This window comes from Podarcis bocagei (genome assembly GCF_964188305.1).
Source record: "Podarcis bocagei genome assembly, chromosome: 2".
NCBI lineage: Eukaryota > Metazoa > Chordata > Lepidosauria > Squamata > Lacertidae > Podarcis > Podarcis bocagei.
Genome location: NC_138126.1, coordinates 1,941,789 through 1,957,775, shown reverse-complemented (window position 1 = coordinate 1,957,775; position 15,987 = coordinate 1,941,789). Strand labels below are relative to the sequence as shown.

Here is a 15,987-nt window from a genome sequence, read left to right as displayed (position 1 = left end):
GGGGCCTGCATAAAGAACCTCGTCTCTTTTTTCCTTTTAGCTGTAGGTATAAATTCATAGCCAAAAGCCTTATTGATACACAATTTTCCATCTTATGCCTGCTTACTCGGGAGTAAGTCCTACTCTGCTCCCATGTGCGGAGCCAGCGGTTCAGGCAGTTCTGCTAGCAGGAGGCCAAAGGACCCAGAGTGGTTTGCAAGCAGGGTGGTTTCCCGATGCTGCCCTTTTTGATACGTTTCCATTTATTCTTTTGTGTGGGGACTGGCCAGATTGAAACCCCCCACCCCATTCAAAAGAAAGACTAGCAAAAGATTTCATAGAATCATAGAGTTGGAAGTGACCACAAGGGCCATCGAGTCCAACCCCCTGCCAAGCAGGAAACACCATCAGAGCACTCCTGACATATGGTTGTCAAGCCTCTGCTTAAAGACCTCCAAAGTAGGAGACTCCACCACACTCCTTGGCAGCAAATTCCACTGTCAAACAGCTCTTACTGTCAGGAAGTTCTTCCTAATGTTTAGGTGGAATCTTCTTTCTTGTAGTTTGGATCCATTGCTCCGTGTCCGCTTCTCTGGAGCAGCAGAAAACAACCTTTCTCCCTCCTCTATGTGACATCCTTTTATATATTTGAACATGGCTATCATATCACCCCTTAACCTCCTCTTCTCCAGGCTAAACATGCCCAGCTCCCTTAGCTGTTCCTCATAAGGCATCGTTTCCAGGCCTTTGACCATTTTGGTTGCCCTCCTCTGGACACGTTCCAGTTTGTCAGTGTCCTTCTTGAACTGTGGTGCCCAGAACTGGACACAGTACTCCAGGTGAGGTCTGGAGTTGGGCAGAAATCTGTGATCCAGACATGCCCATGTCAATCACACCTTGTTTTAACATCCATCTAACACAAGGAAAAGAAAATATCCCCCCATCATCACGGAGGTCCACTTGCGAGGGTCTTCTGGCAGTTCCCTCACATTTACAGGGTACCAGGCAGAGGGCCTTCTCGGTAGTGGCCCCCTCTCTGTGGAACACCCCCCCCCCAATATCAGATGTCAAAGAGAGAAAGAATTCCATACCTTTTGGAAGACCTCTGAAGGCACCCCTGTTCAGGAGCAGGGCGGAGATCTCTCAGAAGTGGAGGCTTTGCGCTGAGAGATCCGCTGAGGAGCGGCTGGCTGCCTTCAGGTGGTGCAGGGGCTCTCAGATGCAGCCTCCGGGCTGCCTCCACCTGCCCCAACCCCAGCAACTATTCAGCCTGGCTGCCTTCACGGGGTTGCTGGGGATCTGAGGCGGAGGGGGGGCTCCTTTCAAATTCTCCCTTGAGGGGAGTGCAGCCTCAAAGCCCTCAACGGAAAGGGTGACGGAGTCTGCCCCTCCCCAGCTCAGCAGCCCCGATCCAGCTCCTCTTCCCGTGCAAGCAGCAACGCTGCCTAGCGGAGCAGCCCCATCCCATTCCTACTTGCCACCCGGCCCACCTTCCCTCACAAGGAAAACAGAAGTCTGGCACTGAAAATGGAAGTTATACTCTGTTAACGGAAAAATCTGAGGGCTCTCTTGGACAAAAGTAAAGACACCAACCAGGATAACTTGGAGCAAAACAGCAGCCTGTAGGCTTGGCCTTTATTGATCTGATGCATCAGGGTGTTCCCCTCACTTGCAGGAGAGAGGAAAGACCCAGAACAATGGGCTGCAAGACCTTATAAAAACTTTGGAAATTCCCCTCCTCTAGGTCAAGCCCACCCCCAGAAACATCATGCATACATTACAGAAAGGAGGGGTTGACATCATGCATACATTACAGAAAGGGTTGACATCATGCATACATTACAGAAAGGAGGGGTTGAGGGAGGAGTTGTGGTGGTAACCTGAGTGTCCTGTCACCTGGCTGGTTCCTCCTTTCCCCCTCCCCATGAGTACTTTCCAGGTGACAATGGGGAGTTTGCAGTTTCCTGCCCCCAGAGGGAAGATCTGATCATTGTCCTTTGTTTCAATCTGTTCTGAATCCACTACCATATGCAAGTTCTTTGTCAGTTTGATTGTCTTCTGTCTGGGATTATCAAGGCTGACATAGCAACTGGGCAGGGCTCCTGTGGATGTGCTGGTATGCTGAAGAGATTATGGCTGACCAGAAACCAAGCCACCCTCCTTTGATATTAAAATAAAAATGGAACAGTGCAAATCCGATGTATGGTTGATTTTCTATGAATTCATAAGAGAAATGTGGCGTATGTAGTGTGTGAGTGTGAGTGTGTGATAGTTTGTACAAACAGAATGATTGGGGTGGGGGGGTTCCTGCTACAGTTCCCCCCTTCGGAGATAAGATTGCAAAGGTGGCTACTTTGCAATCCTTTTCTCCGCACAATTTAAGGTGGTAAATAATAACCTGGTATTCTCCGTCCCAGATGTGTGTGTCCATGTGAACCTGAAAGGGACTTGGATATCATGCTACTTTAAGGATATTTGCATGGAAATATAATGGTGTAACAGTGCACTGCTCAGTTACTTGTGGTATTCTAGCACCCTGGAAGAAATATTTTCTCAATAGTGATCTATGCTTTACATTTAGGCAGGAAGGTCCACTAATGACTGAAAAGTGCAGTTTGCTTCCCCCCCGCCATTTGTGTGTTCTCAGGTGTCAAGGTAGCTCTTCTGTGGTCTCACATCAGCATGGTGTCGCAGTAGTGGCAATCCCTGGTGAATCCACTTAGGGCTTTCATATTCATCATGTAGCCTGGCACCCACCACAGCTGGCACAGGTTTCGGACACGTCCTGAGAGAAATGTCTTCGCCTTGGCCAAAATCCATGGGATTTCTTATTATTATTACAGGCTCTGGTCTCGCAGATCACTTGCACTTTAAGGACCAAAAAGCTAATTGCAGCCTGGATACACTTGCCCAATTCAAACTGAGTCCAATTTGAATTTATGTGCCCATGGTTCTCAACCTTTCAAACCAGTCTGTAAAGGAAAACCGTTCTTAAAAGGGCACTTTGTCCAAATAAGTCAATTTAACTCTATAAGGGATCATTCCTGCTAAACCAAAGCATGTGCACCTTCATGTATCTTATAAGCTTCTCCTTGGTAAAGCAAGTTTTTGCACATTTTAAAATGGATAGGGAAAGTTGGCAGAGTGCCAGGTGGGACAATGAAATGTGGTTATCTAAACATTGGACTACACAATAGTGTGAGCTATCAGAAAGTATAAAATGCATGAGAATTGGTGTGCAAGCAATAAGACATTAAACATAAAAATTACACACAAAAATACCCCCCTTGTGGAAGTAACACACTGTCAGACACATTTCAACATTCCTACATAATAACACTTAATACAAAACAAACTAATTAAATATCAGTTGCATATCTTGACACAATTGTGATCTTTTACGCATGTATCTTTTGAATCCTGGAGCACAGAGGCTTGAGGTTCAAGTGAAAAGATGTCCTTGCAAGTCAACTCCACCCCCCTTCGTCAGGCCCACTCCCCTGGCAGTCTATATCCTTTGAAAGAGATAGCTGTGGGCACTTGAAAACTCTGGTGTCTTGTGATGACGGAAGAACTGAGTTGAGGGGTTGTTGCTGCTTTCATCATTGCACATCTGTATAGGTGATATCCTGTAAGGGGCAGGGTTTTGGGGCTTAAAGACAGTTAGAAAAGGGAGGGGGCAAAAGGCAAAAAGGATGTCCTTCGGTTTCTGTTGGAAGCTGCAAATAATAAAAATCTTAGCGAATTAAGCGTTTCATTCATTCCAATATTATTATTACATTTTCCTATAACTACTGTTATTATCTGCCAAGTTCGTTTGCTTTCCTTCACTTGGAGAGAAAGAGAACTGGAACTGTAAAAAATACAAAGGTTAAAAAATACAAAAGAAAGCAAAAAATTAGATTACCAGTCAGATGAAAACAAACTTGACACAAAGACAACAGATTTAGAAAAGAATTATTATTAAATATATTATCAAAACCACGCAGATTACTACTAGACTGAAAAAAATGGGATAACCATGGGGAAAAAACTTTAAATTCACCATGTGCTATTTGATAAAAGAACTTCATGAAACTGACTTTCAACATGTGATGAACATGTCCCCAAAGTAAAACACACACACACAAAATGACCTATGAGGAACCAAATAAATAAATGCTAAAACACACAATTAATAAGTAACCTGAAGTAATCTGTTTTGGCATTCTAACATCCCAAATGAAAATAAAATAGTGTTTCTTGATGTGACAACATCAACTGTAATGTTAATACTGGGAAATGAGTTAATACCAAGAAAAATGAATGGCAATTTAAGGTTGTGTAAGTACCTTGCACTAGCCAAAATGACAGAATTAATAAGAGATGTTCAGGCCGAAGGTAAACAAGTACCATTCCACAAACAATGTTTGGTTGTGCTTCGATTAACTTCATAGACATCATGGAGAAACAGATTAAATAAATGAAAACAGATTATTTGTAACTTAAAAAAAAAGTGTCAAAGCCACAAAGAGATGGAAGTCACTAATATAGCAGGTATTCAGACTTGTTTCACAGAACAGAAAGAAAGTTGCTGTGGGAGGAAAAAGGGACAAACACTTTGTTATTGGGGTTCACATATCCTGTTAAAAGGGAAAATTATTTCATGTGAGAAGCCTGTCAGGAAATGCTAAAATTCCCATTGAGGGGGGAATGCTTTGATATTTACCTGTGAAAAGAATTTGGCATGTTAAGATTTGGAACTTGGAAAGCTCTTGACTTTTGATGGGCTAGTTGTTGTTTTGTTTTGTTTTGTCTTAAGTAGCCCCTGGAGCAAAGACAGATTAAGGGTGATTTCCCTCATCTGTTCTTTTTTTTTTCTTTTTTTTTTTTGGAAGAAACCTCCTCTCCCCCCTTACAGTTCCCCCCTTCCTCTCTCTCTCTTCTTTAGCTGATCTAGCCTCTGTGCATGTGCAGAGTTCATGTCTCAGCAAACCTTTTATACTATTGAAAATGTTGCATCCTTTGGCTAAATTACCATTTGAATAAGGGAAGGGAAGGGTAAGGAGTAGATTTTGAAAACAGGGTTTGATTTTAAACAAAAAAGAGAAACTCAGCAATTTAAGTATTCACCAAAGCTAGCAATTTCAGCCCAAGCAAACTGAGACTGCTTCCTTTATGTACAGGAAAGGGCTAATATCCCTCTGGCCATTCGCGGAACAATCAACCGCTCTCTTATTTATGAGTAAAAATGGCCAGAGTTAGAATTCATAGGATTTTTTTTTTTTTTTAACATTCTCAGCCATTTCAGCCTTACCATTTGCAGACAAAAAATATTATTATTATTATTAATATTATTATTTCCTGCCCTTTATTTACAGGAATGGTCAAGGCACATTCTACTTGACTATATGAATTTTTATGTGCTTAAACTTTTAGTAGACTTTTAAGTTTTATTTTTTAAATAGTAGACAAAATGATAAACACTGTAATCACTCAAATGCTTGATATTACCAGTTGGGCTTCACCTCTCACCTTTTAAAACTAAAGAGCAAAGCTAGGCTGAATTTCAACTCCATTACCACACCAGAATTTAAGAATTACCCTCCAATGCTTGCAGACACATGGTCTTCCACACAGCCACAAATTGGGAGAGTTGAAAGGGACCCTGGGGTCATCTAGTCCAACCCTCCAAAATATAGGGTTCACAGCAAGATTTCGCAGCAAGATTTGTACTACCAAAGAGGCATACACCATTTAAGTACAGATTTCCAGCTGGGAAAGGAAACATCTATGCTCATATCATGTACTAAGGAAGAGGAAAATAAAAGTACATAACTTTACACAGAACCCTTTTTGCAGATCTTGAGATAGTTTGAGTGAGTTTGAAATGATATTTAAGGAAGAAGTGAACAGTTTTCGTAAGATAGGGAGAGGATCTCTTATAAAGCACTGTTAAAGCAGCCCTAGATTTGATTTTTTTAAAGGGAATACACAAGTGTTGCCCCCTCCCCTCTTTGCAGTTTCCTTTAAAGGAAGCTTGCTCGGGAGTAAATTTACCTAGCACAGAAGTAAGAAGGGAGAAACCAACTGAAAGAGGCAGAGTGAAACAAGGGGGAGGGGGGCATTTTCTAACAAAAGAGGCCATGAAGTCTTATAGAGACTGATATCAGGAGCCTTACAATAACTCTTCTGTCCAACCAAATCAAAGTTGAAACTGGACTCAAATATTTTTTCTTAGAATGAACACCATACTTTTATAGGCATACGCTTAATGAAATACATACACTGCATTTTAGCTTGAGAGAGCAGTTGTGCTCAACTAGGCTTTTGCAGCAGAAACATTTGGTTAACTTCTCCTTCCAAAATAGACTGGAGCAAACTCAAAAGTTACAATAAAACATCATTTACCATTAGACTTAAAATCACCCTCCTCACTTAAAACTAGAAGAAAGAGGTGGGGTGATCCCCCTTTCAGAACACAAGTAGCACGTGTACAGGATTTCACCACTTGGGAGGGAAACTCTCTTTTAGAGCCTCTCTCAAATAACAAAGATTAGTACACTCCATTCTCCATTTTGTTTTGTTTAAGATCAATAAGGCGCAACATGGCTTCCTTAGATTTACAATTTTGAAGCAAGCTTGCAATTTAAAACTATGTGCATTTAAGAACAGTTTGTGGATGCCAAGGCCAATGTAAATACAAACCCTTGAAATATTTATTTTAAGAGAAACTAAGATCTCTAATGCTGGGCTGTTATTATATCTACTGCCTTCTGAGCACCATTAAGTTTACAGTTTCATGTTCTAGCTCTAGGCTACAGTTTAACAACACAAACTTGACCATTTTTTTCCCTTTATTTTATTTCTTTTTTTCTCTCTAATTGGAGATGACAAGCTGGAGGGGCATATTAGAATCCTCTCTGGGGCAAAAAGGCTTCATGGAAGCTTTGTTGCCAGGAGGAGTCCAATCAGAGTGTTGAGAAGAGTGGGCCCCCATTACTCTGTGATTTAGAGGGGTAATTCGCAAGCGGTGTGCACTAAAGTTTAAAGATGGACGGACAAAGAGAAGAAAACAAGAAACACAACACAAAGAGAGGAAGTGGGTAGAGAAAATAGTATTCTTTCAGTAATTTTTTTTTTAAGGTACCTCTGTTTATCTCTATTTTAACGTGGCCTTTCCTACCACTGAACCATGATCAAATCATCCTCAATAAACCTCATTCATCAGCCTCAAAACCTCCGGGTCTCTCTCTTCACCCGATACACAAGCACGGATCCTGGAATTTTTTTTTTTTTTACTGCAGTACTGCCTACACAACTGGTCCTAGTGCGGGGCCCCACCTCGTGAACCGCCCCTTCTTCCCTCCACGACAGCCTCCTGCCTAGCCTTTGAGACTAAGTTTGGAACTCCCTACTGGACGCCTGCGCTGTGCAGTGCCAGATTGGGGGTCCGAGAAAACAAAGTTTTGAAAGGGGAGCAAACGACCTTGCGTTCTCACATACCCAGGTCATCCCTAACAAAGGTCGCCAGGCAGGAGGGGCAGCTTCATTTGCAGAGTTAGGGTAGGTGGAGAGTAAGAGAATACTTGAAAGACTCCCCTGGACGACTCCGAGAGAGGGATGTCAGAGAAACAGTAAAAGAGCCACGCTTTCCCGGACTCAATTCCAAGACGGAAAACGGGGGAGAAAAGAGATAGAGAGATTAAGATGTTCCTGGACGACCCCGGGGGGGAACATCGGAAAACAGCAAAAGGTACCACAATTTCCCCGGCCACACACCGTGTAAGAAATTGAGGGGAGAGAAAGAGAAAGGTTTTGGCGTACCCAGACGACTCCGAGAGGTATGCGCCACACAGTAAAGTTCCGCGATCTCCCTGGCCACTTTCCGAAGGGGAGAATCGGGTTAGAAAAGGGTAAAGTTAGAGCGCACCCGGCCGACTCCGAGGGGCTACGCCAGAAATGAAAGAAGGAAAGTCTGGCTGTCGTGGGGTCGTTACTTTTCCACCCCCCTCCCAATGCATTTACTTCAAACCATACTCACGTTCGAAGATGTCCCCCGCTAATCCCAGGATCCTTTTCTTTTTAGCCGGCTTGACCTCGCCTTTGCTCCCCTGGTTGAGCTTTTGGTGACGATTGATTACCGCCCGCAAAGAGGAGGCAGGGAGAGGAAGAAGGATCCCTGGGCTAAGGTTGCCCAGTGGCGCCCGATCCCTTCTATCTCCCCTCTCACCTTTACAGGAGAACCAAGTGTCCCTGAGTCGCGGTCGCCAACTGTTAACGGAAAAATCTGAGGGCTCTCTTGGACAAAAGTAAAGACACCAACCAGGATAACTTGGAGCAAAACAGCAGCCTGTAGGCTTGGCCTTTATTGATCTGATGCATCAGGGTGTTCCCCTCACTTGCAGGAGAGAGGAAAGACCCAGAACAATGGGCTGCAAGACCTTATAAAAACTTTTGAAATTCCCCTCCTCTAGGTCAAGCCCACCCCCAGAAACATCATGCATACATTACAGAAAGGAGGGGTTGACATCATGCATACATTACAGAAGGGGTTGACATCATGCATACATTACAGAAAGGAGGGGTTGAGGGAGGAGTTGTGGTGGTAACCTGAGTGTCCTGTCACCTGGCTGGTTCCTCCTTTCCCCCTCCCCATGAGTACTTTCCAGGTGACAATGGGGAGTTTGCAGTTTCCTGCCCCCAGAGGGAAGATCTGATCATTGTCCTTTGTTTCAATCTGTTCTGAATCCACTACCATATGCAAGTTCTTTGTCAGTTTGATTGTCTTCTGTCTGGGATTATCAAGGCTGACATAGCAACTGGGCAGGGCTCCTGTGGATGTGCTGGTATGCTGAAGAGATTATGGCTGACCAGAAACCAAGCCACCCTCCTTTGATATTAAAATAAAAATGGAACAGTGCAAATCCGATGTATGGTTGATTTTCTATGAATTCATAAGAGAAATGTGGCGTATGTAGTGTGTGAGTGTGAGTGTGTGATAGTTTGTACAAACAGAATGATTGGGGTGGGGGGGTTCCTGCTACAGCTGGGAGAAGAGACCCCTGAGAGCGTGGGACCCCCGAGGTCCACAGGGGAGCCATGACGTCTCTGGGAGAAGAGACCCCCGAGAGCGTGGGACCCCCGAGGTCCACAGGGAGCCATGACGTCTCTGGGAGCGGCTGGGGCCTCCAGATGAAACAAAATGGCGTTCCCGCCTTTTTCAGAAAAGAGCGGGAAACGCCATCTCCTGGCCCTGCTGCCTCCGTGGGTTCCTGCCTGGCCATGGGGGGGGGGATGCAGCTGCCCAAAAACTCTTCCCTTCCCCAGACATTGAGGGGGGGGGAGGAACATTAAGAGAAGGAGAAATGAAGGAGAAGCAGGGAGGGGGAGCAGCCAAGAGGGAAACTCAGGGGGGAAACTCCCTCAGGAAACCGGGCGAAGGAGAGGAGGAGGCCCAGGGGAATCTGAAAGGGGATTGGCCAGCTCTCAAAGGGAGAGGCTTCTGATTGGTCCTGCTCTGGGGCGGGAAATGGGGTCAAATGGTTCTGAGAGCCCAGTATAAACTGGTTTTCTGACAGGAAAGGCAGGGAAGGGATGGAGTTGGGAGGGGGGGGGAAGAGTCGCAGAGTGGGGGGCTGCCCCCTGAGCAGCATGTGCCCCTCTCCCTCCCTCCCCAATAGTGGGCTTCGCCTTTCCTGCCTGTGGTGCTTTTACGGGGGGGGGGGCTTCCACACCTCCCCCCCCCCCCAGGATGGCGTGTCTGTTTCATTCCTCGCATGGGACACTTCCTCATCTGTCTCTCTTCCTGGGCTGCAGAAGCAGGAAAGTCCGCTTGGCGGGGGGGGGGGGGAGATTATTTTCGGAGGGGGAGGGATCTCCTGGCTGGGAAGTCCCCCCCATTCTTCCCCCCCCACTCGCTGATCGGGAGGGTGTTTTGTTTTTTTGAGGGGTGTCTTGATGGAGCCATTTTTTAGCCTCTTCTCCCTCCCAGCCTTTCCTTGGGATTCAGGAGCCTCTATGTTGGAGGAGGGGGAGAGCCAAGGTAACCCCCCCCATGGCCACCCCCGTCTCTCTTTCGGTGTGTCTGGATCAGATGTGGGCTCCTTGGGGCAGAGTCCTTGGCACAGACGGGGGGGGGCAGCCCCTTGAGCGCAGGCGCAGAAGCAGGAAAACTGCGGAGAGGGAGGGGTGCCCTCGGCTATGCAAGGGTTAAAAGGAGCAAAGCTGGATTCCTAGAGAGGACAGGAAGTGAAGGGGGGTCAAGGTCCTCCATGGCTAAATTCCCTCCTTCCCACATCCCTTCCTGCAAGCAGACGGCAGATTGCTTTCTTCTCTCTCCTTTGCAAAAGCTTCCTTGGGGCCCCTCCTGGAATCCGGTGAGTCTCCTCTCTCTTCCCCCCACCCGAGAGTGCAATGGGGAGATTGGGGTCCCTGTTCAGATCATGCACGGTGGGGGGAGAAGAGAGAAGAAGAGGAGGAGTTTGGATTTGATATCCCACTTTATCACTCCCCTTCAGGTGTCTCAAAGTGGCTAACATTCTCCTTTCCCTTCCTCCCCCACAACAAACACTCTGTGGGGTGAGTGGGGCTGAGAGACTTCAAAGAAGTGTGACTAGTTCAAGGTCACCCAGCAGCTGCAGGTGGAGGAGCGGAGACGCGAACCCGGTTCCCCAGATTACGAGTCCACCGCTCTTTACCACCACACCACACGGGTCCTCCCTTGTCCTCTCTGCCAAGCCAGGGAGGGGGTGAGTTCGCAGGAGGTCTGCAGTTCTGTTCTTCCTTGGGATCCAGATGCTGCCTTCCTTTTTGGGAGGGGGCTTTGAGCACAGGGAGAAGAAAAGCCCTTCTGCATCTGCAGCAGCAAAACCAGACCACTTCCTCTGTCCCAGATGCAACAACACATGTCTCTCCCCTATTCAGGCTAAACAGGCGAACTAATGTCAAAGTAGATTTTAGATGTATTCTCAGGAAATGCTAAAGCAAGGATAAAAGACTCCTCCCAACAACCTGGGACAAATGAGGAGCGATTATCAATAACTGGGTGCCTTGTGCTACTAACAGAGGACATGGAACACATAAAATCCTTCCCCCTCCCCCGACTGTGATAAAATCCTTACTATCCTGATAGGTACTTGTAAAACCTTCTGGGAGAACATCTAGCAGAAGGTCTGTGGGTTTTGATAAACAAGAAATGGAAATTGGTGTTATCTCAAAATAGACTAGTTCTGTCAAGCTACCCTACGCCTTTGGGAATCTTGTCAGAAGAGGAGTGCAAAGCTCACCTCAGGAGTTTTTTTAAAGGGTCTACATGCCTGGTGTCTTAAGAACAGAAGAGATTTAGGACATGTGGAAGATCTATATTTTGATGGCTTCCATGCCAGGGTGGGGGCCACATTTTGGGACTGGAGACTTGTGAAGATGGTGTATAAGCACAGACGATATCTAAGGAGGAGGGGTGTATTAGTCTCAAGATATTTCAAAAATGTGGCATCACCGGCTCCTCTGCTTCCACGTATAGATTTGGTCCCTATGCAACTCTTGACAGAGGCGGATACGGCCACAACATCTGTTTGGCTTGCGATGAGAGAGCTCAAAGATTGTGAACAGGGCTCTCCATAGAAAGCACCTAGAATGGCATGGGGGCAGCTACATGTAATATCTACTCTGCTCTTTTCTGCCCATGCTCTGGGGTTGCAGGTTTCAGGCTTGGGGACAGGACAGGGGACTGGTTTTGGTACCAAGTTCTGTCAATTATCCCCACTGAGTTCAAAGCGATCTATTCTCAGGTCACTACTATGCAGACCGTGCCAGCCTTACGAAGTGGAGTGAGGAGCAAACAGAGGAAATTGGAATGACTGGAGATGTTTAGAAATGGGGCTTCTCTTGGGAAGGGGCTGCCCCATTTGTGCTTCTCCAGGGGCAGGGGAATATCTAGGGCAAGAGAATCCCTGCAGGGCCTCTGAGGCTCCCTTTCCTTCTTCCTCTCTCCCAGGACCCTCCAGCTTGTTTTGGCTCCTTGACTCCTCAGGAAGGATGAAAGAGACGGATCCTGCAAAGCTAGCGAGGATGGAAGGGGGAAGATGGACGGTTGACCTGGTCAGGTTGTCTCCTGCATCCCTCCCCACAACCTCTGAGCGTTCCCTCCCAGGGACCTCCGAGAGATCTGGTGAGTCCCAAGGGAGTGGAGCTGGGGACCTGGATGGAAGGAGCTGGAGAGGTATCAGGGCTTGCTCAGTTTGGGGGTGGGAGGAGGCAGGCAGGCAGATGGAGATGGAGAAGGAGAGCAGTTTATTGGGTTCCTCCACCTGCTTCCTGCCTGCACCTTTGTAATCTGCAGGCATTTTGAGCTAGGAATACAGCTGAACCTCAGAAGTCGAACAGAATCCCTTCTTCGACTTCCGAGGCGCGACTTTTGATTGCTCTCGCAATTGGTTTTTTAAAAAAAGATATTTATTAAAATTTTCAAGAAATTACAAAGTAAAAAAAGAGAAGACAAAAATACAAAAAAGAAAAAATACAAAGTAAAAAAGAAAAGACAAAAATACAAAAAAGAAAAATGCAAAGTAAAAATAGTTAAAAAAAAAAAACAATTCTGTCATAACATATTTTTCATTTGCTTATTTCCCTGGACCTCCTCACGCCTTCCTTCTATGTATTCTAGTTCAAATTATTATTTCAGCAAATCCCTCCCCTTTTTATTCATCTTAATCTTCAATTTTTAAATATTATAATATATATTTTTTTACCTATTAATACCCATTTTCTCATATTCCCTTATAGCATTACAGCTAAAGACCACTTAGTTTCAATCCAACATCATTCTAACATTCATTAATTTTACAGTATTTCCGTAAATAGTCTTTAAACTTTTTCCAATCTTCTTCCACCGACTCTTCTCCCTGGTCTCGGATTCTGCCAGTCATTTCTGCCAGTTCCATATAGTCCATCACCTTCATCTGCCATTCTTCCAAGGTGGGTAGATCTTGTGTCTTCCAGTACTTTGTGATGAGTATTTTTGCTGCTGTTGTGGCATACATAAAGGAAGTTCTGTCCTTCTTTGGCACCAATTGGCTGACCATGCCCAGGAGAAAGGCCTCTGGTTTCTTCAGGAAGGTATATTTAAATACCTTTTTCATTTCATTATAAATCATCTCCCAGAAAGCCTTAACCCTTGGGCACGTCCACCAAAGGTGAAAGAATGTACCTTCAGTTTCCTTACATTTCCAACATTTATTATCGGGCAAATGATAGATTTTTGCAAGCTTGACTGGTGTCATGTACCACCTGTATATCATTTTCATAATATTCTTTCTTAGGGCATCACATGCCGTAAATTTCATACCTGTGGTCCACAACTGTTCCCAGTCAGCAAACATAATGTTATGTCCAAGATCTTGTTCCCATTTAATCATAGCAGATTTGACCGTTTCATCCTGAGTATTCCATTTCAGCAGCAAGTTATACATCCTTGACAAAGTCTTAGTTTTAGGTTCTAACAGTTCTGTTTCTAATTTTGATTTTCCCCCAATGGAGTATGAATCATGAGCGACAGTGGGTTTTCTTTGGGAAAACAGGTTGCAAACAAACTTTTCAGCAAGAAATTTTGGTTCTTATTCCTCCACTGAAATGGAACAAACAGTGGAACAAACAGTTGTTTTTTCTATTAACTTGAATACGGATTATATAAGCTGTATGCTGTTTAGGTTTAAGGTTACTTCCTTTTACACATTTTCCATGGATCAGACTTCTGTACACAAATTTCTGGAACTGAATCCTAATCCCGCATCCTCCGTGTGTTGCCTTTTTCTTTTCTTTTTGGAATAACTTTTATTTGATTTTAAAAACAAGGATCATAGGACCACTAAATGATGAAATATGTAGACCGGGGGTCAGCAATCTATGGCTCATGGGCCACAAGCGACTCATGGGGGTCATTTCAGCTGCCCCTGAGCCGTCCGCTCGGTGAGTCCTGTGTGTACACACGTGATCTTGCCCACGGAGCGATCTCCGTGAGAGTGAGCCAGCCCAGGCGAGGTAAAGCTTGCCAACCCCTGATGTAGACCGGGTCTTCTCATGTCATTTGTATATCTCAAAACTAGCAGAATCTATTTGCAGGAATATCTGTAACATACTGTCAGGGGTTCAGGAGCAGAGACGCAGAGAAGGGAGGAGACAGAGAGCGAGGGGGAGGAATACGAAGGAAGGATGAGCGGGGATGACGACCCGAGATCACCGAGCCTGTCTAGCGAGTCCGAGGATTCCCAGAAGGGAGCGCCAGCAGCCAGAGCAAGGGGGGAGAGCAGGGGGACACCCCAGGAAGAAGGGTCCAGAGAGGGATCAGAAAGCAGCAGTTGGAGATCGGGACCCACGTGCCCAGCCGGGAGCAGCGGGGAGAAAGGGGACCAGATATCGGGTTCCGGAGACTTTCAGAAAGAGGGAGGGCATGAGTCAGGAGTAGTCACGCCCACCTCGGGGAGCGATGAAACGATCAAGAGGAAAGTGGAGAGTTGGGCGCGCGCGCCAAGTTCAAATGTAGCGGAAGCTGGCGCAGTCAGCAGCCCAGAGAGTGAGCCGGGTCCTAAAGCCCGCCGCAAGGAGGCGGAAGGGTCAGGGGGGTCCGCGTCTGAAGAGAGTAGGAAGGGAGAGACCCAGGGGGGCAGAAGGACCCAGAGACGGAAGGAAAGGCGCAGGAGGTGGAGCAAGGCTAGGGTATTAAGCTGGTGTGCAAGAGGCGGAGACTCAGACGGGTCTTCGTCGTTCTGACCTAGAAGAAGTAGGGCTGCACATTGCAGTTTGGAAATGGAACCTGTAATCCAATAAAGACTCTTTGAAACTAAGCACTGGCTGACTTGGTCCTATGTGAGCTGGGACTGGGCGGCAGCCCTGACACATACGATTCATCATTAGTGGTCAGTGTGTGAGTTCTGGGTTCATGAAATGTTAAACTGGAACAAAAAATGAGGAAACAGGAAAGAATAGAGAGCATTCAACATTGCATAGCTGAACGCCTAGTCAGGAGCTCTTGTGGCCATTGTACTTAGATTTAGTGTGAGTTATAGTCACTTTTCCTCTTCTGTTGGTCTCCTCATGGACACGGGAGGGGGGTTCAAACTGAAGAGAGTGATTTATGTATAAATTTAAATTTAGACCAATCAGAGTGAGGCAACTGCTGATGGCGTGTAGGTTTCACAGACAAGGCATGGATCCTGTCCAAAGAGCTCTGCATAAGGAAGTAAAGGAGGAGAATCGTAGGATCATGGACCCTCTCAGTAAAACTCCCTGCTGGATCATAAAATCAGTTTTGAAATTCCATACATACCTCTGTCAGGGGTCGGCAACCTGCAGCCCATGGGGGGGGTCGTTTAAACGGGCCACAAGCCACCCCCGAACCAAGCTGCCCGCTCAGCGAGTCCCCGCATGCTGCACTAAACCAGTCCAGAGCGGAGACTCGCTTCCGTGGTGCCGGAAATCAGACGCAGACACATGAGCGATCCAGACCATCTTCGCAGGGCTGAACCGACCCAGGCAAGTTAAACCTTCCTGAGCCCTGCTCTATGTGATGAACCTTCGCTTTTTTGATGGAGATGAAAGTTGGCTCCTTACTTCTCTCGCCCTGACCTAGCCACTGTGATCCACGCGACAGTCACCTCCAGGCTTGATTATTGTAACTCACTCTACGTGGGGATGCCCTTGAGACTGACCCAGAAACTCCAGCAGGTACAGAATGCCGTGGCAGGACTCTGTGGTGGGTCTGGAAGCCTTTCACAAGAAATACCTCTGCTCACTCAGAGATATATTTGCAGTCTTTATTTACATACATATTTACACAGTACAGGACATAGCTTCATGCATTTGAATCCTCGGTAGCAGATCCAGGCAGTGGGAGCTTTTGGCTCCTCCTCCAGCAGAGGAGCTTGGGAAGCCCCAAGCGCCTCCTTTGTTCCCTACATTTTAACCCCCTTCTGTCCTGTGCTGAAGGAGTGGGCATTGACTCTCACTCTGTCCTCCCTCTGAACTGGTTGA

General features: G+C 46.2%; 1 protein-coding gene across 1 annotated transcript in view; it reads left to right on the top strand.

Annotated features, from left to right (window-relative positions):
- LOC308580498 (uncharacterized protein) overlaps positions 1-15,987 on the top strand; it is a 332,166-nt gene that overhangs the window by 312,314 nt on the left and 3,865 nt on the right. The window contains exon 2 of the mRNA XM_081182217.1: positions 11,957-12,130. Coding sequence (XP_081038343.1) covers positions 11,957-12,130 — 174 coding nt within the window. The remainder of the gene's footprint in view (positions 1-11,956; positions 12,131-15,987) is intronic.